Source organism: Felis catus, chromosome D4 (genome assembly GCF_018350175.1).
Source record: "Felis catus isolate Fca126 chromosome D4, F.catus_Fca126_mat1.0, whole genome shotgun sequence".
NCBI lineage: Eukaryota > Metazoa > Chordata > Mammalia > Carnivora > Felidae > Felis > Felis catus.
The window spans coordinates 91,257,914-91,279,266 of NC_058380.1; the positions used below are offsets into that span (position 1 = coordinate 91,257,914).

The following is a 21,353-nucleotide window of genomic DNA, read 5'->3' on the forward strand; positions in this document are numbered from 1 at the left end:
AAGGCAACCTGCTGAATGAAAGAAAATACTCATATATCTGAAAGTGGCTAATATCCAAAATATGTAAGGAACTCATGCAACTCAATAGCAAAAAAACTAAATAAGCTGATTAAAAAATAAGCAAAATATCCAAATAGATGTTTCTCCAAAGCAGACATACAGGTGGCCAACAGACACATGGAAAGATGCTCAGCATCATTCATCGTCAGGGAAACACAAATCCAAACCACAATGAGATAACACCTCACACCTGTCAGAATGTCTAAAATCAACAACATGATGGGGCGCCTGGGTGGCTCAATCAGTTAAGGGGCCGACTTCGGCTCAGGTCATGATCTCGAGGTCCGTGAGTTTGAGCCCCGCGTCGGGCTCTGCGCGGACAGCTCAGAGCCTGGAGCCTGTTTCGGATTCTGTGTCTCCCTCTCTGTGACCCTCCCCTGTTCATGCTCTGTCTCTCCCTGTCTCAAAAATAAATAAAAAACGTTAAAAAAATTAAAAAAATAAAATAAAATAAAATCAACAACATGAGAAACAAGAAAAAGGAATCCTCATGCACTGTTGGTGGGGATGCAAACTGGTGCAGCCACTCTGGAGAACAGTATGGAGGTTCCTCAAAAAGTTAAAAAAATAGAACTACCACATGATCCAGCACTCCCACTTCACTTCTGGGTATTTATCTGAAGATAACCAAAACACTAATTCGAAAAGATATATGCACCCTGATGGTCACTGAAACATTATTTGTTTATTTTAGAAGATTTTTAAAAGTTTATTTCTTTTTGAGAGAGAGAAAGAGACAGAGCATGAGTGGGGGAGGGGCAGATGTGGGGAATAAACTTCGGAATTCCCTGAGCCTGCACTGATGGGTTAACAAGGTATGAAGAACTACAAAGCCATAGGATGCTCACACCCAAGTTTGGGTAAACAAGTTTAGGTAAATAATAGGCGGGGCAGAGGCCCCAGTATAGAACAAGGGTATATGAAATAAACAAGATTAGGTATTCTGGGCAGAAGCGCTCCTTAAGTTTGTATTATAGCAGAAAGCTGCTTTCACAGGAAGGAAGGACCAAATTAGGTAAACAGGTAAATAGGGCTATAGACGCAGCAGGTGAAGCTGCCCAGAGTGGAGCTGATTAACAAAGAAAGGTGCCTTGTTGACCCTGAGGTTACGTACTCTGTCTCATCCCCTAGGCCAGCTAAGACAAACAGACTCGGCAACTCCTGTCTGCTGTTAACAACCATCTGCCCATCCACCCGGTGCCAGGATTTTGTTTTGTGTTAACCCAAACCCCTAACCCCAAATATCTTCAAGACCCCCTTTCCCTCACGTCCATGAGTTAATGTTCACAGATTTATTGTCTCTTTGTGCACGTCCATCACCATATCTGTAAGCCTTCTGATCCTAATAAAAACAGAGCAAGGACCCTTACTTGGGGCCCTTGTCTTCTCCCAGACATTAGCCATCTCTCACTTTTAATCCTGTGTCCGCTCTCTTGCTGGACAAGAAAGAACTTTAGACTTAGAGTCTATGTCAGGCAGAGAGAGAGGGAGACCCAGAACCCGAAGCAGGCTCCAGGCTCTGAGCTGTCAGCACAGAGTCAACATGGCACTCGAGCTCACTCACTGTGAGGTCATGACCTGAGCCAAAGTCAGACTCTTAACCGACTGAGCCATGCAGGCACCCCTTGAAACAATATTTATAATAGCCAAGATACTTAGACAAAACCTAAGTGTCCATCAGTGGATGAATGGATATAGAAAATATGGGATGTATGCGAGTTGTATATAATGGAATATCACTCAGCCATCAAAAAGAATGAAATCTTGGGGCACCTCGTGGCACAGTCAATTAAGCGTCGACTCTTGGTCTTAGGTCATGATCTTGTAGTTTGTGAGTTCAAGCCCTGCATGGGGCTCTATGCTGACGGGTGAAGCCTGCTTGGGATTCTGTCTCTCCTTCTCTCTCTGCCCCTCCCCCGCTTGTTATCTCTCTCTCTCTGTCTCTCTCTGTCTCTCTCTGTCAAAATAAATAAATAAACTTTAAAAAATTTTAAAAAGAATGAAATCTTGCATTTGGAACAACATGGATGGATGTCGGGGGGATTCTGCTCAGTGAAACAAGGTAGATGGAGTGTGACAAAGACCATGTGACCCCTTACATAGGGGACCCAACCAGCACCACAAAGCCAAACTCATGGATACAGAGAACAGAATAGTGGTTGCAAGAGATGGGGGTAGAGAGCGGGAGACATGGGTAAAGTGTTTGGCTTGGTTTTGTTTAAAGAAGTGGAATTTAAAAAGCCCACAGATACTGGGGCGCCAGGGTGGCTCAGTTGGTTGAGCGTCCAACTTCAGCTCAGGTCATGATCTCACAGTTCGTGGGTTCGAGCCCCACATCAGGCTCTGTGCTGACAGCTTGGAGCCTGGAACCTGCTTCAGATTCCGTGTCTCCCTCTCTCTCTGCCCCTAACCCACTCGCATTCTGTCTCTGTTTCTCTCAAAAATAAACAAACATTAATAAATAAATAAATAAATAAATAGCCCATAGGTACTAGATCATTGTTCTGAAAACTGGAAAATTCAGACAAAAGAAAATTTTTAAAAGATGTAAATTCTAAATAAATAGAAGAGAAATTGTGCTCGTGGATTGAAAGACTCAAACTTGGGGCGCCTGGGTGGCTCAGTCGGTTAAGCGGCCGACATCAGCTCAGGTCATGATCTCACGGTCGGTGAGTTCGAGCCCCGCATCGGGCTCTGTGCTGACAGCTCAGAGCCTGAAGCCTGCTTCAGATTCTGTGTCTCCCTCTCTCTGACCCTCCCCTGTTCATGCTCTGTCTCTCGCTGTCTCAAAAATAAAAAAAAAAAAAACGTTAAAAAAAATTTAAAAAAATAAAAAAGACTCAAACTTGTAAAGACTCACAGAGGAGCTACAGTGGTAGTTAAAAGGAAGAAGAAAATGGGAGGGGGGGCTCCTCACACATGGCACTGAGACCCCCTGCAGACTGTAGTGGCCAGCACAGAAGTGGGGGCATGGGGACACAGGACAGCCCCAGAAACAAGCGTAGCTATTCGTACAAAGGTGAACAAGGGTTCATACAGAAAGGATGGTCCTTTCCCCAGATGTGTCTGGAGTGATCAGTTGTCCACAAGGAAGGCCATGGTCCTCAGCCTAAGCGGCACATCTTACACAAAGTTTAACTGGACCAGGGCTCTAAACACCCATCATGAAACTATAAGGCCTTTAGGAAAAAGAAATCTTGAAGATCTGGTAGATGAGAAGTCCCCAGTAATGACGTGCAAGGTGCCACCCCCGGAGAACACACTGATAAACTGGATTGCATCAGGAATTCAAAATGTTGCTCTGTGAAATACACTATCAAGAAAACGAAAACACGACCCACCCACAGACGGGGAGAAAAAACTTGCAAACCATATCCGTGACAAAGACAAAGGGGTAGACGGAGAATATATAAAGAACTCTTTAAACTTAACAGGAAGAGATCAAACAATTCAGTTTCAAAATGGGCAAAAGACATGACACCATCAGAGAGGATATATGTGTGCAAATCCGTGCGTGGAAAGGTGTTCAGCATCACAGCCAGGGTGCATGCATCAGATTGGCTACAATAAAACATTGGCTCCAAATGCTGGCGGGAAGGCGGGGTGCAAAGAACCTGGACCTGGCTCTGGAAACAGGCAATTTGGAACTAAGTGAGGCGTGACTCAGCCACAGGCTCAGCAGCGGTCTCCTGGGTGAGACTCAGGCACCAGGATCCGTGGCAGCTCTTCACCAGAGTGGAAACTCCCCGGATGCCTCACGCCTTCCACGGGGGCAGGCCATGCAAACTGCAGCCTGTCTATGCAGACTGACTCAGGCACAGAGCAGGGACCTCAGAGCCCATGGTGACTGCTGGGCCTCAGGCCTCACACCTATCCCTGTGGCCAGGAGACAGAACTGTGACAGGAGCCAGTTGGTGGGGCTGGGCTGGGCTGGGGCCAGGGCGTGACCCTGGAGGGGCAGAGGAGGGGTGCCTGGTGAGTCCGACTGTGGCAGTGCTCCCGTGAGCCCACACGTGTGCACAAAAGTGGGGTAATGTTATCGTATGCTTGAAATCACCAAACAAAAACATTGCTGAGAAGCTGAATCTCCCTCCTTCCTGGACCACAAGCTAGCCGGGCCTCTGGCCTTTGCTCTGGTCAAGCCCTGGGTCACCTGACTGACCTGCCCCTAGCCTGAGCGGAAGCACCGGGCCTCCCACTGGGGGAGGGTGAGGTTAGAGGCCAAAGTCTGAGCACCTCCAGGGAGGGGTGGGGGCCCACCTGAGTGGTCACCAAATGCGGCAGGTGGGGCAGGAGAACTCTAGGCAGCAGGTGAGGGTATAACCCTGGGTGATGGGGTGGGGGATTGGTGTGCGGAGTGTGACCCTAAGTAGTGGGGGATTAACCCCCAGCAGGGGCTGAGTTCAACCCCACGGAGCCTCTGTTGGCCAGTCTGTGATCTGGGGGTGGGTGGCACCAGCCCCCAGTGGACAGAGTTCGCAGCTCTGTCACCTGCCTGGTGAGGTCCAAGCAGAGGTGGGCGGTGACTAGCTGAGGGAAAGAGAGAGGCGGGACCGCACCCAGCAGGTGCCTGAGAGACAGCAGCCTGCTTCCTCCTTGCGGCAGCCAGCTCTCCAACAGCCCAGGTGAGGGGGCTGTACTGGGCTGGGGGTGCTGTCTGGGTCTGGGGGGCTATCCTAGTCTAGGGGGTGCTGTTCTGGTCTGGGGAGAACTGTCCCGGTCTGAGGAGGGCTGTTCCGGTCGGTGGGGGGGGGGGGGCAACCAGTCCTGAGGGAGGGTGTTCTGACTGTGGGGGAGTCTGCCCATCCTCTTTGCCCACTCACTGGGGACTCAAGCTGAGGAGTCTCAGATTGCTGTAGCCCTTGGAGGTGAGATATGAGGTGGGGTCCCAGTGTCCCTGGGTCCTACCTGTCACCTATTTGTGTGATGTGGCCTGTGACCCAGGTTCTGGTTTGGGGACACAGGCTGGGTCCCCTCTGGGCCTCACCAACCCCGAACCCCCATCTTCCCACCTTCAAATGGGTCCCTAATCCACACAGCCTGTCCCACGCCGCGGGGGGGGGGGGGGGGGGGCGGAGCCCCAAGACAATGGCATCATCACCCCTGCCTGTCACTCCATTTGAAATAAGCACATGAGGGATGTTTACGCTTTTGTGAGACACAGTGTGATACAAAATCACAGGAATCTCTGGGCCTGGGAGACCCCAGACAGCTGTCTCCTTTGGACGGAGGCACCAGCGGGGCCGAGGCTCCCGGCAGTCCTGTGTGTATGGCCCGGCTTGGGGACGCCTGGGCCCGGGGAGGGTCCTGCAGGGGCCAAGGCCACTGAGCTGGGCACCTCGGCCCTGTGCAAACTGCACTCCAGGCTCAGCCTCGGCCAGCTGCCCGGGGCGGGGTGTGGAGCCAACTGCAGAGCTTCCAAATCAGATGAGAGAAGGCAACGGTTGGTTTTCGAATAGAAACCAACGTCTTTGTTCGGAACTCCCTGATCTCAAGTTCCTTTCAAGAAAATGTGCTCCTTGGGGCCCTGCCGACCTCACTCATTAGGGCACAAGGGAGGCTGCTTGGGAGCAGTTATATGTCTAGCTGGTCCCCTGTCCTCACCTGGTTCAGGGCCGACCTCAGGGCTCCCAGAGTGAAGATCCTACCCTGGGGGAGGCCTGGGGAGAGGGCTGCAGAGAGGAGGCCGGGGGGGGGGCAGGGTCCTGGGTCCCCCAAGGTCAGTCTGGAGCTGACCTTCAGAACTGGGGCTCCTCCCGGGAGGGTGGGGAGAGTGAGGGCGCCTGGGGGGCTCAGTTGATCAAGCGTCTGACTCTTGATTTTAGCTCAGGTCATGATCCCAGGGCCGTAGGATCTCGAGCCCCAAGTTGGGCTCCACACTGAGCATGGAGCCTGCTTGGGATTCTCTCTCTCTCTCTCTCTCTCTCTCTCTCTCTCTCTCTCTCTCTGTCTCTCTGCCCCCCTCGCTCTCTCTCTGCCCCCCTCGCTCTCTCTCTCTCTCTCTGTCTCTCTGCCCCCCTCGCTCTCTCTCTGCCCCCCTCTCTCGCTCTCTCTCTCTCTGTCTGAAAAGAAGAAGAAAGAAAGCGGCTCTTCTGGACCCCATCAGCACTGTATGTCCCAGGCTGGACCCTGGCTCCACAGCACTCCTGGGCAGGCCCGGCTCCTGTGGTGTGGTCTTCAGCTCTGCCCACTGACTGAGCTCAGACGTGCTGAGCCCCAGGGAGGACGGGGTGGCTCTCCAGGGCAGCAGTGTCTGCGGCAAGGGGCGTCCGGTGCCCACTGCTGCCCCCACCCGCAGGTGCCAGCCCAGCCCTGCCCTGCCCTGCCCTGATGGGGCTGACCTGGAAGCCGCGGGTTCTCACGGCACTGCTCGGGGCGGCAGTGGCCTCAGGCCTCACCACGCTCATTCTCATCCTGGTGGAGGCCACTGATGTCCTCCTGCCCACAGACACCAAGGTAGGCCCCCAGACCCCAAGCAGCGGGGAGGTTGGGCTGGGCTGGGCTGGGCTGGGCGCTGGCCCCACGCCCTCCTGACTTTGTTGTCACTCTCAGTTTGGGATTGTGTTTGACGCGGGGTCCTCCCACACGTCCCTCTTTGTGTACCGGTGGCCAGCAGACAAGGAGAACGACACGGGCGTGGTCAGCCAGGCCCTGGTCTGCCAGGCGAAAGGTCAGTAGGCAGCTCTGGGGACAGAGCGGGTGTGCACGGCTGTCAGCTGCTGTCTGGGAGGGATTCCCGGCGAGGCGGAGGGTTGGGAGGTGGTACAGGCCGGAGCCAGCTGAGCCACATTTACATCCTTTAGCAAATCAGCAGATCAACCTACAGGAAAAGTGGCTCAGAGAGGTTGAGTGAATTACCCAAGTGGCACAGATGGTCAGTGCGGAACTGGACCAGAACCTACATGTGCCTGCACAGAAGTGGTACAGTGCCTGCCCGGTCCTTCCTGCCTCTTCCAGCTTCTGGAGGCTCCTGGGCTGTGGCCACATCATTCCAACCTCTCCCCCCAACCTCACGTGGCCTTCCTCCTCATGTGCCTTGACCTTCCCTCTCCTCTCTCTTAGAAGGAAATGGGTCATCAGGGGTCGCCTGGGTGGCTCAGTCGGGTAAGCGTCCGACTTCAGCTCAGGCCACGATCTCCCGGTTCATGAGTTCAAGCCCTGCGTCGGGCTCTGTGCTGACAGCTCAGAGCCTGGAGCCTGATTCTGTGTCTCCCTCTCTCTGTCCCTCCCCTGCCTGTGCTCTGTCTCTCTCTCTCTCTCTCTCTCTCAAAAAATAAAACGTTAAAATTTTTTTTTAAATTAGAGGATATGGGTCATCGGATTTAGGGCCCACTCAGGGAATCCAGAATGATCCCATCTTAAAACCCTTAACTTAATTACATCTGCAAAGATCCTTTTCCAAATAAAATCCCACTCAAAGATCTCAGTGGTTAGGACATGGGCATACCTTTTGGGGGCAGTGGGGGGCGGAGACACCGTTCAACTCCCCACAGGCCCTTCCGGCCCAGCCCAGCCTTCAGGCCTGGAGCCTCGTCCTGGGGTGCTGTGTTTCAGGGCCCGGAATCTCCTCCTATGCCTCCAATCCTGCACAAGCCGGTGAGAGCCTGCAGGGCTGCCTGGAGGAAGCGCTGGCGCTGATCCCAGAGGCACAGCAGCGGAAGACGCCCCTGTTCCTGGGGGCCACGGCTGGCATGAGGCTACTCAGGTGAGCTGGGCTGACTCAGGGCCTGTGGCACATCCGTGAGGAACAGCTCCGAGAGCCGTGGTGGTGTCAATGCCTTGGGCCAGCGGGCGGAGTGGAGTGGGTGTGGGTCTCCTGCCAGCTCGGGCTGCTGGTCTTTTCTGTCCAGCCAGAAGAATAGCTCTCAGGCAAGAGACATCTTCGAGGCGGTCACCCAGGTCCTGAGCAAGTCCCCCCTGGACTTCTGGGGTGCTGAGCTTCTGGCCGGGCAGGACGAGGGTGCTTTAGGTTGGATCACCATTAACTACGTCCTGGGCATGCTGGTCAAGGTGCTGTGTGCAGCCCGAGGGTGGGGGTTGGATGACCAGGGGCGGCGGGTCAATGCGGCTGGTCCCAGGACTCAGTGCCCCCTGTCTGTGCTCAGTACTCCTTCTCTGGAGAATGGATCCAGCCTCTGGAGGGGACACTGGTGGGAGCCCTGGACATGGGTGGAGCCTCCACCCAGATCACCTTTGTGCCTGGAGGCCCCATACTGGACAAGAGCACCCAGACCACCTTCCGCCTCTACGGATCTGAGCACAGTGTCTACACCCACAGCTACCTCTGCTTCGGGCGGGACCAGATGCTGAGCAGGCTTCTGGCACAGCTGGTGCAGGTCGGCTGGGCCACAGAGGAGGGGGCGGCGAGCTGGGGCGGCCTGTGGCCCTGGGCTGGGCTCAAGGCCACCTCCCTGCCCTCCCGCAGAGCAGCTCCGGCCCCCTGGTCCGCCACCCATGCTACCACAGCGGCTACTGGGCCACGCTGTCCCCGGCCGCCCTCTACGAGTCCCCCTGTGTGCACACAGCAGCCCCTCCGGAGCTGGCCGGGAACCTCACTGTGGAAGGGACAGGGAACCCCGGGGCTTGTATCTCAGCCCTCCGGGGCCTCTTCAACTTCTCCAGCTGCCAGGGCCGAGGACACTGTGCCTTCAATGGGGTCTACCAGCCCCCTGTGCGGGGCCAGTTCTATGTGAGCTCCCTACCTGTCCTCCCCAGGGTCTCAGCCTCCCTGTCCTCCCCTGTCCTCCCCAGGGTCTCAGCCTCCTTCCACGGCCCCGGGCCCCAGGGGTCTGACCCCAGGTGGGCCCAGGATGAGCCCTGCACAGGCGGGCTCTTGGGAGCTCTGGGGCCCCGCATGGGGGCAGGTGGGGACTTTGCCTGGTTTGTCCAGGGCTCTTCTGACCCAGGCCCACCGGGCATCACCCCAGTGCCCAGGGAAGACACACAGCTCATCACCCCCCTCTGCCCCCAGGCCTTCTCGAACTTCTACTACACCTTCCACTTCCTGAATCTCACCTCCAAGCAGCCACTGGCCACTGTCAACGCCACCATCTGGGAGTTCTGCCAGAGGCCCTGGAAGCAGGTGGGTGGATCCCAGGGCCGCCCTGGGTCTCCGAGCTGCAGCTGTCACAGGCACAGACCTCAGCGGGCAGGGACTTGGTGGGACCCTGTCCCTGGGAGGCTGGGAGCGGGGACGCCAACTGGCTCCTCACCTCCCGGGCCCCCAGGTGGAGGCCAGCTCGCCCGGACAGGACCGCTGGCTTCGTGACTACTGTACCTCGGGGCTGTATATTCTCACGCTGCTGCTTGAGGGCTACGGGTTCAGTGAGGAGACTTGGCCTGGCATCGAGTTCCGCAAGCAGGTGACCACCTGGCCCAGGGCGAGGGTGGGCCAGGGGCTCCAGGGCAGCCGCCCACGGCACTGAGCAGCCCGTGTGTCTCACAGGCTGGTGGCACGGAGATGGGCTGGACGCTGGGCTACATGCTGAACCTGACCAGCATGATCCCGGCCGAGGTGCCTGCCCAGTGGCGGGCACAGAGCTATGGCATCTGGGCGGCCGGGGTCGTCTTTGCCGTGCTGACTCTCGCGGTTACTCTGGGGGCTGTGGCAGGCCAGCTCCTCTGGCCCCAGGGCTAAGCTGGGCGGCCGCCTGATGGCGGAAGGCACGGGCTCAGCTCCCACGGTCTGAGCTGGTCAGAGCCTCCCTGATCTCCTGACCCCTGCCGGGTCCCCTTGCCTGTGGGCTCTGGCCCCACGGTCAGATGGCCCCCGTGGATGCAGGAGGTATTGTGGCCTCCCCAGGGGGGCAGGTGATAAATGCCAGGCCACGGGGGCCCTGCAGCATTCCAAGGCTCTGTGACCTTCAGTGTTAGCGGGACATGGGGCCCAGTCAAGCCCAGACGTGGGAGTGACTGCTGAAGAAGGGGTCGGCTCCCTGGGAGAGGCTGGCAGGGCTTCAGGAGGTTGGCGGAGGGGCCCGGCCTGAACGGGGGTATCACTCAGCCTGAGGGGAGGTATCCAGGCTCCTAGGCTTCTCTGGGAGCAGCCCCATCCCCCATCCTCAAAGCCTCCATCGGGCCCTCACAGCGGACAAGCCAAGAACACAGACCACACCTTAGTGGGGGGAAGATTGCTTTATTAAAACTGTTCTTGCCACGGGACTTTCTAGGGCTGATTTCCTCACTGGGCTTGGGGTATGTGGGGCTCCAGGTGGGGGTGTTGGGCTCCTCACATGTACTGTCCAGCTGGGACCACGAAGCACTTGGGGAAAATGCCGATGCGGCCATCACAGTGGCCCTCCAACCAGGCCGGGTCCACTGCACGCGAGGGGATGTCAGTGTTCCTTAGGGCACATCAGATAGTATCTGCTCACAGAAACCCCTTTGGCCCCAGCGCCCCACTGACCTTCACACAGGACGTCCACGATGTCCCCCGGCTGTAAGTCCAGGTCCTCAGGCCCCTGGGCAGAGTAGCTGTGCCGGGCCACCACCTGGTAGAGGACAGGCCGGCCGCCCGCTCCCTGTGGCAGGGGAGGGCTCCAGGGTGGGCCGGCTGCAGAAGGGCCCCAGGGCCTCCCCCGCCCCACATGAACCGGGACCCACACCGGGCTCTCCTGGGGCTCACCCGGCACTGGAGCCGCAGGACCCCAGGGCTGGCCGCCTTGTCCCGCCAGGCCCTCTGTAGCACCTCCTCCCTAGCAAGGGGGACCCAGCGCCCCTCGTTGCTGGGGTCTTGGTAACTGCAGAGAAACTCCTCCAAGTGAGCGGCGGGGGGGGGGGACGGGGGGGGGTCTCTGCCAGGGCACAGATGTACCAGCCCCTCTTCCATCCCCTGCCCTGGGGCTTCTGCCCTGGGCCAGGCTCAGAGACCTCAGGTCCCACCTCTGACTGGCTCACCTGAGCTGCCCATGCTGGGCCTGGTGGGGGAGGGCCTGGCTCAGCAGGGTCCGCAAGCTGGACAGGTCAGCTCCTCTTGGGACCTTCAGGGCCAGTGTGAAGGCACACTGCACTATGAGGGTCACCAAGGACTCAGGGTCCCCCACGGCCACTCCCTGGGACAAGGCAGAAAGGCAGTGGTCAGCTTGTAAAGCCCCAAATCTCCATGCACAAAGCCCAACTGGGGTGGCCTTCGAGCTGGGGCTGAGGGTGGGGACAAAGACGGTGGCAGGGGGCCGGGGCTACAGGCCTGTAAGTTGCTCATCAGCTGGGGTCCCCAGGGCCATTTGAAGGGATGGGGCCTAGCCTCAGGGCCCCAAACACCAGAAGAGTGGGGGTGACACCAAGGCTCTTACCCCAGCATGAGAGGAGTCTTCAGAAGGGCCGGGGTCTGGCTCCCCTGCCACCCGCAGCCCTGTGGAGGTTGACAGAGCAGGTTCTCAGGTGGAATATTTTGGAGCAGAGGACCTGCCTGGACCACACGCCCACTGGGAAGCACAGGTAGCCAATCTCCTCCTTAGGGGACAAAGAGGCTGCTCCCCACACCCCCAGATGCCTGCCCCCTTCCCCCAGTATCCCTGCCCACCGCCTGCAGCTCAGGAGCCCTTACCTGGAGGAACCTGTTTGCCAACTTGTTCCACACTGGGCCTCTGCAGGGAAAGCCACAGGCTTGGAGCAGGGGCCAGGGATGGGGGCCCTGGGGGTGGGGCAGTGTCCCTGGCTTATGGAAGCAGGTCCAGTGGTGAGGCGTAGGGCCTGTGAACCAGCTGACCACCAGCAAGCCAGAAATGCAACCCGTGTTGGGGTGCGTTCAGGGCAGGCACCGGGTCCCCACAGTCCTAGCGACCACAGGCAGGCTGCCTTACATCAGTGCGGATGAAGCTGTCATCCCGGGTGGTCCCGGGTGGAGCCTGAGGACCCAGGCCAGGGACCAGCTGGACCTCACCCTATGCTGGATGTGCTGCAGGGGCAGCAGGGCACCCCAGAGAGGCCCCGGGGTCCAGGCCATCCTGGCTTCGTTCTGACTTCAGGTGAGGGTCTGGAAGTTCATTGGTAAAGGAAGCATTTGGACTTCAGCCTATTTACCAGCTGGTTAACGCACTTCAGAAGCTATTCGCTATTGTGCCAGGAGGGTCGAGGGCCTAAAACCCCTGAGTACCATGAACTTAGTAAATGCAGCTTTAACCGCATGCAGGAAGTTAATAAAGCACAGCTGTGACAGAGAATAACCGCTAAGGGCACAGGTCCGTTCAACTTGAGTTAGCTGAGCACCAGGGAAAAGAAAGGGAAGTGACCGCATATTCCCTCATGAAGTCCTTTGATAAAATGCCTGTTCAGTTCAACCGCCTGCTCTGTGCGTGGAGGCCCCTCTCCTGGTGCTGGTGCGGGAGGGGGTCAGCCACGTCCCTCCTGGCTGCACCTGCCTGGGAGAAGCCGGTGTCCAGGAAGGAGGGCTGGGGTGGCAGGGGCCACGGCTGGATGGAGCAAGACCCAAGACCCAGATGCACAGGCTGCAGGCCAGGCCCCCCAAGGCCTACGGCCGGGTGAGGACAGCCATCAGCAGGCCCCCCCGACCCCGGTGTCTGGCTCCGGCCCTGTCTCTGACCCGACAGAGAAAGCCAAGGCTCTGTCCCCCAGCAGGGCACGAGGTCGCCCCCCCGAGACCCGCAGAGCGCCTGGCTGTGGCTGCTATTCCCCATCTCGGGGTCACCCACCTGTTCATCGGAGAGGACGGGCGCATGGTGGTCAGCCTGCCCCGCCTGCCCGGGGCCGACCTGTGTCTCTGTCTCGGGGGGCCTCCTGGGACCACAGGCGGTGCGGGTTTTCCAGGCCCCGGTGACTGCAGCCCTAGGGGAAGGGGGGGGGGCCCTGACCTCAGGACTTCCTCCCGGACAACCTGAGGAGGGTCTGGAGCGTGGAGATGAGGGTTAAGTCCGAGCAGGGCCCCAGGGCATGGGGCTGGCTCTAGTCGTGCAACCTTGAGCACCAGCCCCTCTCCCGAGTGGGGACAGCCCCATCCGTGAGGCTCCAGTCTGGCAATGCCGGAAGTGTAATCACGCCAGCCTGCAGTCCCGCCAGCACCCTCCCTGGGCACCTTGGCTCTGAGCTTTTGCGCTGCTTGGAGTCATCATGACCGCAGTCTCAACTCCCCTCTGGTGCCCGCCAGGGCCAGAGTGACGGCTCTATGAGAGGGGGGCACCCCTCCCCTGGCATCAGGGGCTCCGGCCACATCCACTCTGGAAAGGGGGTGTGACAGTCCTGGCCCCTGGCCAGGTCTGCACGGGGGCTCCGGCCTCACACCAGGGCCTCTGCCCCAACAGGAGGGACGCTCCTTCCTACCGTGGGGCGGCTCCAGGCCTGGCTCTGCCATCTGCACCCTGAACCTGTGGGCACAGAATGCCATCCTCTCTCAGGATGCAGACCCCGGTGGGTGAGTTCGGGGCGGGGAGGCCGAGCAATGCTCCTCCCCACCCCCCCAAGCAAGACTGCATGATTTTTATAGACTCTCGCACAGAATAGGCCTGCTACTCCCGATTCCAGATCAGTGGAACACTGGGGACGGTCCAGAGCATTTTCCTCCCGTAACAGTAAAAAGGTGCGAAGGGCTCAGGCCTGCAAACTGACAGAGAAAGCCGGGCTGGCTGGCAGGCCACCACCCACCTGGGGCTGCTGAGGCTGGATGTCCTCCTGCCGGTCGGCAGGGAAGGCAGAGGATACCACCTGGTAAGGGACAGCAGGGGGACAGCAGGGGGACAGCCGGGTCAGCAGGCACCAGCCCCAACCCCCAGGGGGCTCTGTGACGTTGGCTCCCAGCCCTTGCCACCCACCGCACCCCCCTGAGTCTCCCATCTGCTGGGCAGGGGCCTGACCCAAGCTGCCAGACTGCCACCATGGGGGCTGGGAAGGTAGGAAGAATACGTCTGATAAAGGAAGACATCTGTGCTGAGAGTTTCAACTTGTTTTTAGTACAATTTTTGAAATATTTTTGTTTCTTAGAGGTCTTATACTGTGATAAGCAGACTCTAAACTGATCAACGCAGCTCAGAACCGCCTGACCCCCACCAGCAGATGTTTGCGAACGTGAGGTGTCTGTGGCAGGTGACCTCGCCAGCACTTTTAACATGGTCACATGCAGCACGCTGGCCCTTGGTGACCTCGGCCCTTGGGGTGCCGGGGCTAACCCAAGGGCCACCAGCTTGAAGTCAATGTGAATTTTCCTTGTGCGCACAGGAGTTATTTCCCTGTGTTCCCCAGTGTTCTGTGATTCTGGTGGTGCTGCCCGGCCCTGACCAAGGGGTAGGCATGAAGTGGCCCGGGCCAGCCTACCTCGGGCCTCCCTGAGATCTCACTGTCCGGGGCAGAGATGCAGGCAGACAGAGCCAAGGAGATTCTGAGGCCAGAAAAGCATGGCTGAAGTGGAGGCAGGCAGGGAGCCTCGGGGGTCCCCATCAAAAAGGCATGAGCTCCCTCCTCTGCAGCCAACTTCTGGTGGCCTCTGTGTCCTGGTTCCAAGAGCCCGGGATCTGTAAACTCCACCTGGAGGCACTGCTTCTGACCTAGGAAGCTCCCGTATGTCTCCAGCTTGGGGGCGGCCGGTCCCTCCCCAGCTTGCTGGCTGCTGCTGGCCCCTGAGCACCTGGGCTGGGAACCGAGACGCTGCCCCCTTACCTTGGCCTTGCCCAGGAAATCCACTGGTTCCAGGAGCTCCAGGTGCCACCTATGGGGCCGGAAGACCTCACCCCTGGGGCCCTGCCGAGGCTGCAGGTGCACCTGTTTCTGGAGGGGGCCCGGCCAACGAAGACCTGAGCATCTGACCAGGGCGGTGGTCTCAGGGGGCCCCTCCACCCACTTGTCACAGACTACGGGAAGTCCTTCCCCAGCCCCCACACCTGGGTACATGGGCCCCCTCCCTCTAGAAAGTCTTAGGGGGCCTGTATAGATACGAGCCCTGCACGGTGGGCTATGGGACCAACAACCCCAAGGGGTGGGGACGACCTGCTTTCCTCCCTGCCCCCCCCTCACCTGCACTTGGTCCAGGGCAGTGCACAGGTGGTCTCGGGCCCCTTCTGACCCCTTGGAGAGGGCTTCCTCTAGGCTGCGGGTGGCCTCAGCCCAGAGACCCAGGCGGCACTGTGCGGCCCCCAAGTTGAAGAGCACCTGGGAGCCAGGGGACAGCCCACTCCCTCCCTTAGTCCCCTCCGGCCTTTGGGTCTCAACCCCCCCCTCCCCCGCCTCGCCCCGCCTTTGCCCCAGATTCTACCCCGGTGCGTGCCCCCAGTCCCACCCCCGACCTTTCTCCTGGCCTCGCCCTCAGTGCCACTATGTAGCTCCAGCTCCAGTCTCATGGTCCCCTCCCAGGTCTCACTCCTAGATCAGACCTTCTGGCCCGGATTCCGGACCTCCCCGCCCTTCCCCCCACCCCCTCCCGTTCTGGCCTGGGCTCCCAGTCCCACCCCCAGCCTCTCTCCTGGCCTCACCTCCAGTTCCCTTCCGGCGCCTCTCCCGGCCCCACCCCAGCCCCTCCCCTGGCTCCACCCCCGGCCCCCTGCCCGGCCCCCAGCCCGTCCCCCAACCCCTCTCCCGGACCCACTCCCAGCCCCTCCGCTGACCCCGCCCCACCCCAGCCCCTCCCACAACCCCACCCCTGGCGCGAGCCACGACAGCGAGGGCTCTTCTGGCCCAGGAGCCTGGCTCAGGGCTAGGCAGCCGGTCCGTGGCGGCGCCAGTGCGGGGCTCTGCCGGGCAGGCCTCACTCTCCAGACCCCCCCATCCGGAGCGGTTCATCGCTCTGGCGCTTCTCTGCTCCAAAAATCAGGGGCGGATTTCTGGGCGCGGGAAGCATCCTCTCTGCCTGCCTCACCCCCATTCTGCATCTGGCCAAACCCCTTTTGCGGCCCCTTCGTCTGTGTGCTGCCCTGTCAGTGCATGAGTCTGGGGTGCCGTCCAAGGAACCCATTTCTCTGTCCTGTCCCCGTCCCCACTCCCGTGTCACAAGATGTTTGACAGACAGTTTGGGTTGGGTTAAGGCTGCCGCGGCCGGACATACCGAGGGCAGAAGCAAAGTTGCCTGGTGCTCCTGGAAGCTGACCTCCCCACTGAGCCCCTGCTGCTGCCACCGAGGCAGCAAGTGCCACCCAACTTGGCCCAACGTCAAGAGAAACCAACACACTCCCTCCGCTCGGCCCTCTGTCCCCGTGGCCTGCCAGGTGACACCACACCCCCAAAGCCAGCTGGCCGCCCTCTGGAGACTCCTGTTACGAGGCCAGGTGGGGGTCACTGCCAGGCCATTCCTCCCCGCGCTCCCCACCGCCCTGCACTGTTCAGTGCCCTGGGCCAGGGGACCCCACCTGGAGGGGCTTTCCCACGACTTGTTCCTTGCAACACCGCTTGCTGGGGGAAGGCTGCAAGGCAGCCAGTTTCCGGGAGCACTGCGGTGTCCTCTCCACTCCCCTTCCTTGGTGTCAGCCACAGAGAGCCAAGCTGTGCTGCTTCCTGACCCCACCTGCCTTTCACCTGTCTGCTCTCTGCCCCTCCCCTGCCCTTCTCCTGGGCAAAGCACTCCTGGTGGCCTCTAACTTCTTCTACCCTCCCGCTTCCTCAGGATGAAAGAGTGGCCAGAGGGAGCCTCGGTCAACACGGCCCCACCTGTGACAGTGAGAAGAGGACGGAACCCAGAGGACGGGGCCTGAGGAACCACCCGGGCCACCCGCAGACAGCACCCCCAGAGCCCCAGCGGGCCACACTTCCCGGTGCAAGCTCACCTCCCAGGCATGCAGCTTGAACCGCAGGCCCAGCTGTGTATAGTCAATGGCGGTGTTATCCCTCAGCTGTGCCAGGGCCAGACGGAAGTCACACAGGGCCTCCTGGAACCTGTGGGCAGTGGGGGAGCCAGCATCGAGGGGGACCTCAGTTGCTGCAGGGAAAGGGGCCAAGCCCTGCCCCAGCCTCCCCACCACCCCAGCTCCAGGGACACCTGCTAGGGGGCAGTGGTGGTCACCCAGGTCTCAGCACATGGTGGGCCCTCAAGTCCCCACACACGGGTCATGGACAGACTGGCTGTGAGGGGCATGGGGGCACCACATCCGGGGTGTGAGGTGATGCCAGCTCTGATCCAGTCCTGATTCCTGGGGACCTCACTCACTCTGCCGCCTAGAGCCCCTGTCTGTACCCCAGACCCTCTTCCACATTTCCCTCCTGCTTCATAGGAACCCCCAACCCTGTGGGCCTCCTGCCGCAGAGACCGGCTGGACACTCCTTGGCCTCCACTAGAATCCCCATCTCCTCCAAGGAGGCTCCTGGGCCCGTGAGAGGAGGAGGTTGTCCCCAGAGCCTGCCTGCCTGGCATGGGGCCTGCCTGCGGTGGGGCTTGTCCTGGGGCTAGGTGGGGTAGGGGGAAGCCGGGCCTGTCCTGCAGAATGTTTCCTCCTCTGGGAAGGACCACAGTGCAAAGAGCCCAGGTGAGCATTGAGGACCCCAACCCCCTCCCTGCCCTGGGACACACCATTCCTGCAGCCCTGTTCTAAGTTTCCTCATCTGCAGAATGGGCGTAATCACGCCATCCCTGCTGCAGCAAAGATGTGGTGAGGAACAAAGGAAGAGGTGCCCGCGAAAGCGCCCTGTGAACCTCAGCACAGAGACAGGGCTCACCGTGTGGCTGTTCCCTGTGTCCCCCTCCGGCGTGACCAGTGTCCTCCTCCAGGCTTCCCTGAAGCTATGGAGGAGGGGGTGGGCAAGAGAAGGTGCCCCATGGGGAGAGAGGAGGCGGGGAGCACAAGACTGGACTTTGCAGAGACAAAGGGCCCTCAGAGAAGAAACGAGACACCTCTGTGCTCACCTCTCCAGCTGGAAGCTGGCCACTCCTCGCTGGAAGAAGCCCACAGCCATGCAAGTGTCCTTGGTCACTGCTTGGTCAAATGCCTGAGGACAGAAATGCCCACAGATCACCAAGGTCTGCAATTCCATCACCCCTGTGTCACAGATACAGCCCAGACAGATGACCAGCGACGGGGGCCAAGGAATTTCACTGGGCCCCACAACAGCCTGCATGCAGGGCATCACCACTCAGTTTCCCTCAGTGGCACAACCTAAACCAGCCTGAGCTCCCAAGGAGCAGAGAACACAGCCACAGTCCAGTCTGTTTACCGTAATGACAAGGGGGTACAAAAAAAGGAAACACTGTGGCACACTAATGATGGTTACCTCTGGGGGATGCAGTGATGCAAGATTTTTGTCTTTTTAAAATCCTATGTGGGGAGGGGCGCCTGGGTGCCTCAGTCGGTCAAGCGTCCGACTTCGGCTCAGGTCATGATCTCACGGTTTGTGAGTTCGAGCCCCGTGTCGGGCTCTGTGCTGACAGCTCAGAGCCCGGAGCCTGCTTCGGATTCTGTGTCTCCCTCTCTCTCTGACCCTCCCCCATCCATGCTCTGTCTTTCTCTGTCTCAAAAATAAACATTAAAAAAAACCTTAAATCCTATGTGGGGAATAAACTTCAGAATTCCCTGAGCCTGCAGGACGGGTTAACAAGGCGTGAAAAACTAGAAAGCCACAGGATGTGCGCACCCAAGTTTGGGTAAAGGAGATTAGGCAAAGTGCGACAAAGGTCCCAGTATAGGACAAAGGCACAGGAAGAGGGACTCTCGGGATGAAAACGTCCAAGGTGAGGTGAACAACATTAGGTATCCAGGGCGGAAAAGCCCCCCAACTTAGTTTAATAGCAGAAAGCTGCTTTCACAGGAAGGAAGGACCAAATTAGGTAAACAGGTAAATAGGGATATAGTCGCTGCGGGTGAAGTTGCCCAGACCAGAGCTAATTAGCAAAAGAAAGGTGCCTTGTTGACCCAGAGGTAGCCTGCTCAGTCTTTCTGGTCCCCTAGGCGAGTTTAGGTAAACAAGTCAAGTCTGCTGTAAACAACCTTTCGCTAGGAGCCAGGATTTTGTTTTGTGTTAACCCAAACCCCTAACCCCGAATATCTTCAAGACCCCCTTTCCCTCACGTCCACGAGTTAATGTTCGCAGTTTCATTGTCCCTTTGTGCACGTCCATCACCTAGTTGGCAAGCCTTCGGATCCTAATAAAAACGGAGCAAGGACCCTTACTCGGGGCTCTTGTCTTCTCCCGGACATTAGTCGTCTCCCGCTTTGAATCCTGGGTCTGCTTTCTTGCTGGACAAGAACTCCAGACCCAGAGTCCATGACAACCCTATTTCTGATAGTTCTCATGAAAGGACACACTCTTTATCTATTGGAATCAGAAAGAACAAAAGTTTCAGTGTGTGTGTAAAGCACAGCTCTTCCCTACACCTCACTCAGAAATGACGTTGTCTGTTCCTAACGAGGACAGTGGCTATCAGTTAGACACAGGCAATCAGTCGGAGGGGCTTCACGCTCTTACAATCTGGCCAAATGGGGGGCTTGTGCAGCCCCGGGTTTGACCTAAGGTTGAAGGGATGCACGGAGGCCCTGATGCGGGGGGCGCTCAGTGCCAGAGAGGTCCATTTGTTTGCCACCCTGCCAGGAACAGCAACCAAATCAGGCTCACACAGGTTCCTATCAACAGACCACAGTCCTCTCTACACCCCTCCTCACCTGCCCTGCTCCCCAGAGACACTTGTATTCATTGCAGCAATTCCGTCTGCTTTCAAAAATCTCCACGTTTCCAATTAAAGTGCCCATGCTTTAATTACTGAATTTTATTGTCTTTCCACAGTCCTCCCTCTCCTATTGGGTAGAGGATTTAATACCGTATTCTTCTGCTCACCACCTCTGGCCTCTCTGTCTGGTTAAATCACAGTTTATAAGTAAGTGATAACTGGATTGGCCTCACACCTACCATTCGCTGTTGAACTACCTGCTGTCAGCGATTGTGTTCCTGTTCTTAGGTGACATTTTAGAACTGAAATTGTTCCTGAGAATTGTAGATTTGTATGCAGATGCAAGGAATGACAGAGGAGATCCCTTGTAAGATTTGCCCAGTTCTGCCCGCCCCCGCCCAACTCCTGTGGTGAATTTTATAAGATATTGACATGGGCACTCTCCTACAATACCTAATTCTCTTTTCATTTGTGTCATTTTCCAGGTAACTGTCACTGATGGTCTCCACAACTGTGGGATCCTGTTTCTTTTTACTGGGGAGATTTGGGGACCAGAACAATGAGTAGAGTGCTGCTGGATTTTTGCGGAACATGAATCACTTTAAAGAACACAAAGCATTTAAAAGGCGGCGAGTGGCTCGGTGCTGCCCCCTCCGCAGAGGCAGGTATGTGTGTGTGCCCGTGTGCACTTTTGAGTCTTGCTTCTGTTTTGGGGGACATATTGGGAAACAGAAGTACTCAGATCAGACGAGACAGACCTCATCTCCTTGCCAGGCATCTGATGAAGTCCCCTGCTCTAAGCTCTACACCTCGGGAAGCAGGCAAGTCCCCTCCAAGCAAGATCTGGCCTCGAGCCTACTTCCGTATATGTTAGACCGTGAGCACCTGAACCACTAGCAAGAGCCCCGGCCTTTCTCCTTGACTGGGGAGTGTGGCACGTGGTCATCACCTAGTGGAGGTGGTGAGGGAGCCCAGCACCTCCATCGTGGCCTAGACTCGGTTCTGGTGGGATCCCCGGATCACACAGTTCCCACCTGTTTCAGGTGTTCATTGAGGCGGAACCCTGGGGGGACATCCCCAGGTGACTTTCAGGAAGAAGGGCGGGGGGGGGGACCCCGGGCTCATCCCTGTAGCTGGGTCTTTATCGCACCGCTCCTTGACCCGGAGCAAGGTAAGTAAGGTTCCCCAGGGCCAGAGAACAGCCTCCCCAAGAGGTGGGGTCTCCGCGACCAACCCTGGGGGCGCCCGGCTGTCAGGCCCCCGGCTCACCCGCAGCGCGGCCTCCGGGTTCCCGGCCAACAGGTGCACGCAGCCCACGTTGAAGCACATCCTGGCGGACGGCTCCGGGTAGCCCGAGAAGAGGCGCAGGGCACAGTCCCAGTCCCCGCGCGCTACAGCCTGCGCGCCCCGGTCCCATTCCCGCAGCAGGTCCCCCAGAGAGGGCATGGCGGCGTGGACACCCGCGGAACCGTGCGGCGGAAGTCCGCGCTTCCGGGCGGGAGCGCGGCGGGCGCGGCCGGCGGCGGCGGTGGGGGTCCCGCGAGGGGTCCGGCGGGACGACTGCGGGCCGAGGGCCGCGAGGCAGGGCCTTCAGGGTCGGGAGACTAGCGTGGGGATGTGGGGCCCCCACTCCGAGGCCGGCAGGGTATCCGGGCGGGACGCGGCTCTGGGAGCGCGCGGAGTCCACGAGCCGCGGGTGCGCCACGTCTCCGGCTGCCCAGAGCGCCCTCTCGCGGCAGAGCGACCCCGCCCCTCCCGGAGCCAGCCC

The 21,353-nt window shown here is 58.7% G+C and overlaps 2 protein-coding genes across 15 annotated transcripts; one reads left to right on the forward strand and one right to left on the reverse strand.

Moving 5' to 3' along the window:
* The first annotated feature begins 4,012 nt into the window (after positions 1–4,012).
* On the forward strand, positions 4,013–18,315 carry ENTPD8 (ectonucleoside triphosphate diphosphohydrolase 8). Of its 7 annotated transcripts, none has more exons than XM_045042997.1 (11): positions 4,379–4,685; positions 6,131–6,516; positions 6,613–6,730; positions 6,864–6,981; positions 7,615–7,765; positions 7,911–8,070; positions 8,166–8,396; positions 8,486–8,749; positions 9,032–9,142; positions 9,288–9,422; positions 16,598–18,315. In XM_045042997.1, the coding sequence occupies exons 2-11, from the start codon at positions 6,491–6,493 to the stop codon at positions 16,775–16,777; spliced, it is 1,494 nt and encodes a 497-aa protein (XP_044898932.1). In that variant the 5' UTR covers positions 4,379–4,685; positions 6,131–6,490; the 3' UTR covers positions 16,778–18,315. The 7 variants fall into 7 exon arrangements, 6 of the variants coding, with proteins under 6 accessions (XP_044898933.1, XP_044898932.1, XP_044898930.1 ...); XM_045042995.1 differs by lacking the exon at positions 16,598–18,315 and adding an exon at positions 9,506–10,221; XM_045042996.1 differs by lacking the exon at positions 16,598–18,315 and adding an exon at positions 9,506–10,221 and having other exon boundaries at positions 6,134–6,516.
* Positions 9,962–21,324, reverse strand: NOXA1 (NADPH oxidase activator 1). 8 transcript variants are annotated; one of them, XM_045042992.1, is made up of 14 exons: positions 20,855–21,322; positions 17,831–17,913; positions 16,758–16,866; positions 15,019–15,153; positions 14,665–14,772; positions 13,657–13,716; positions 13,336–13,379; positions 12,711–12,843; positions 11,606–11,645; positions 11,352–11,410; positions 10,957–11,111; positions 10,685–10,799; positions 10,466–10,580; positions 10,180–10,377 (listed from the first exon to the last, which is right to left on the reverse strand). In XM_045042992.1, the coding sequence occupies exons 1-14, from the start codon at positions 21,029–21,031 to the stop codon at positions 10,289–10,291; spliced, it is 1,422 nt and encodes a 473-aa protein (XP_044898927.1). In that variant the 5' UTR covers positions 21,032–21,322; the 3' UTR covers positions 10,180–10,288. The 8 variants fall into 8 exon arrangements, with proteins under 8 accessions (XP_044898928.1, XP_044898929.1, XP_044898925.1 ...); XM_045042991.1 differs by lacking the exon at positions 10,685–10,799 and having other exon boundaries at positions 9,997–10,377; XM_045042987.1 differs by having other exon boundaries at positions 9,998–10,377; positions 10,466–10,799.
* Positions 21,325–21,353: the final 29 nt, after the last annotated feature.

What these genes read in the sequence shown, in the direction of transcription:
- NOXA1 (XM_045042987.1), bottom strand. Translation starts at nt 21,031, where the DNA reads ATGCCCTCTCTGGGGGACCTGCTGCGGGAATGGGACCGGGGCGCGCAG. An exon ending in ACCCGGAGGCCGCGCTGCGG is followed by an intron (nt 17,914 to 20,854) that starts GTGAGCCGGGGG and finishes TTCTGTCCTCAG; the next exon opens with GCATTTGACCAAGCAGTGAC. An exon ending in AAGACTCCTCTCATGCTGGG is followed by an intron (nt 11,112 to 11,351) that starts GTAAGAGCCTTG and finishes GCCTTGTCCCAG; the next exon opens with GGAGTGGCCGTGGGGGACCC.
- ENTPD8 (XM_045042995.1), top strand. Translation starts at nt 6,491, where the DNA reads ATGTCCTCCTGCCCACAGACACCAAG. An exon ending in TCCTGCCCACAGACACCAAG is followed by an intron (nt 6,517 to 6,612) that starts GTAGGCCCCCAG and finishes TGTCACTCTCAG; the next exon opens with TTTGGGATTGTGTTTGACGC. An exon ending in CCTGGTCTGCCAGGCGAAAG is followed by an intron (nt 6,731 to 6,863) that starts GTCAGTAGGCAG and finishes TACATCCTTTAG; the next exon opens with CAAATCAGCAGATCAACCTA.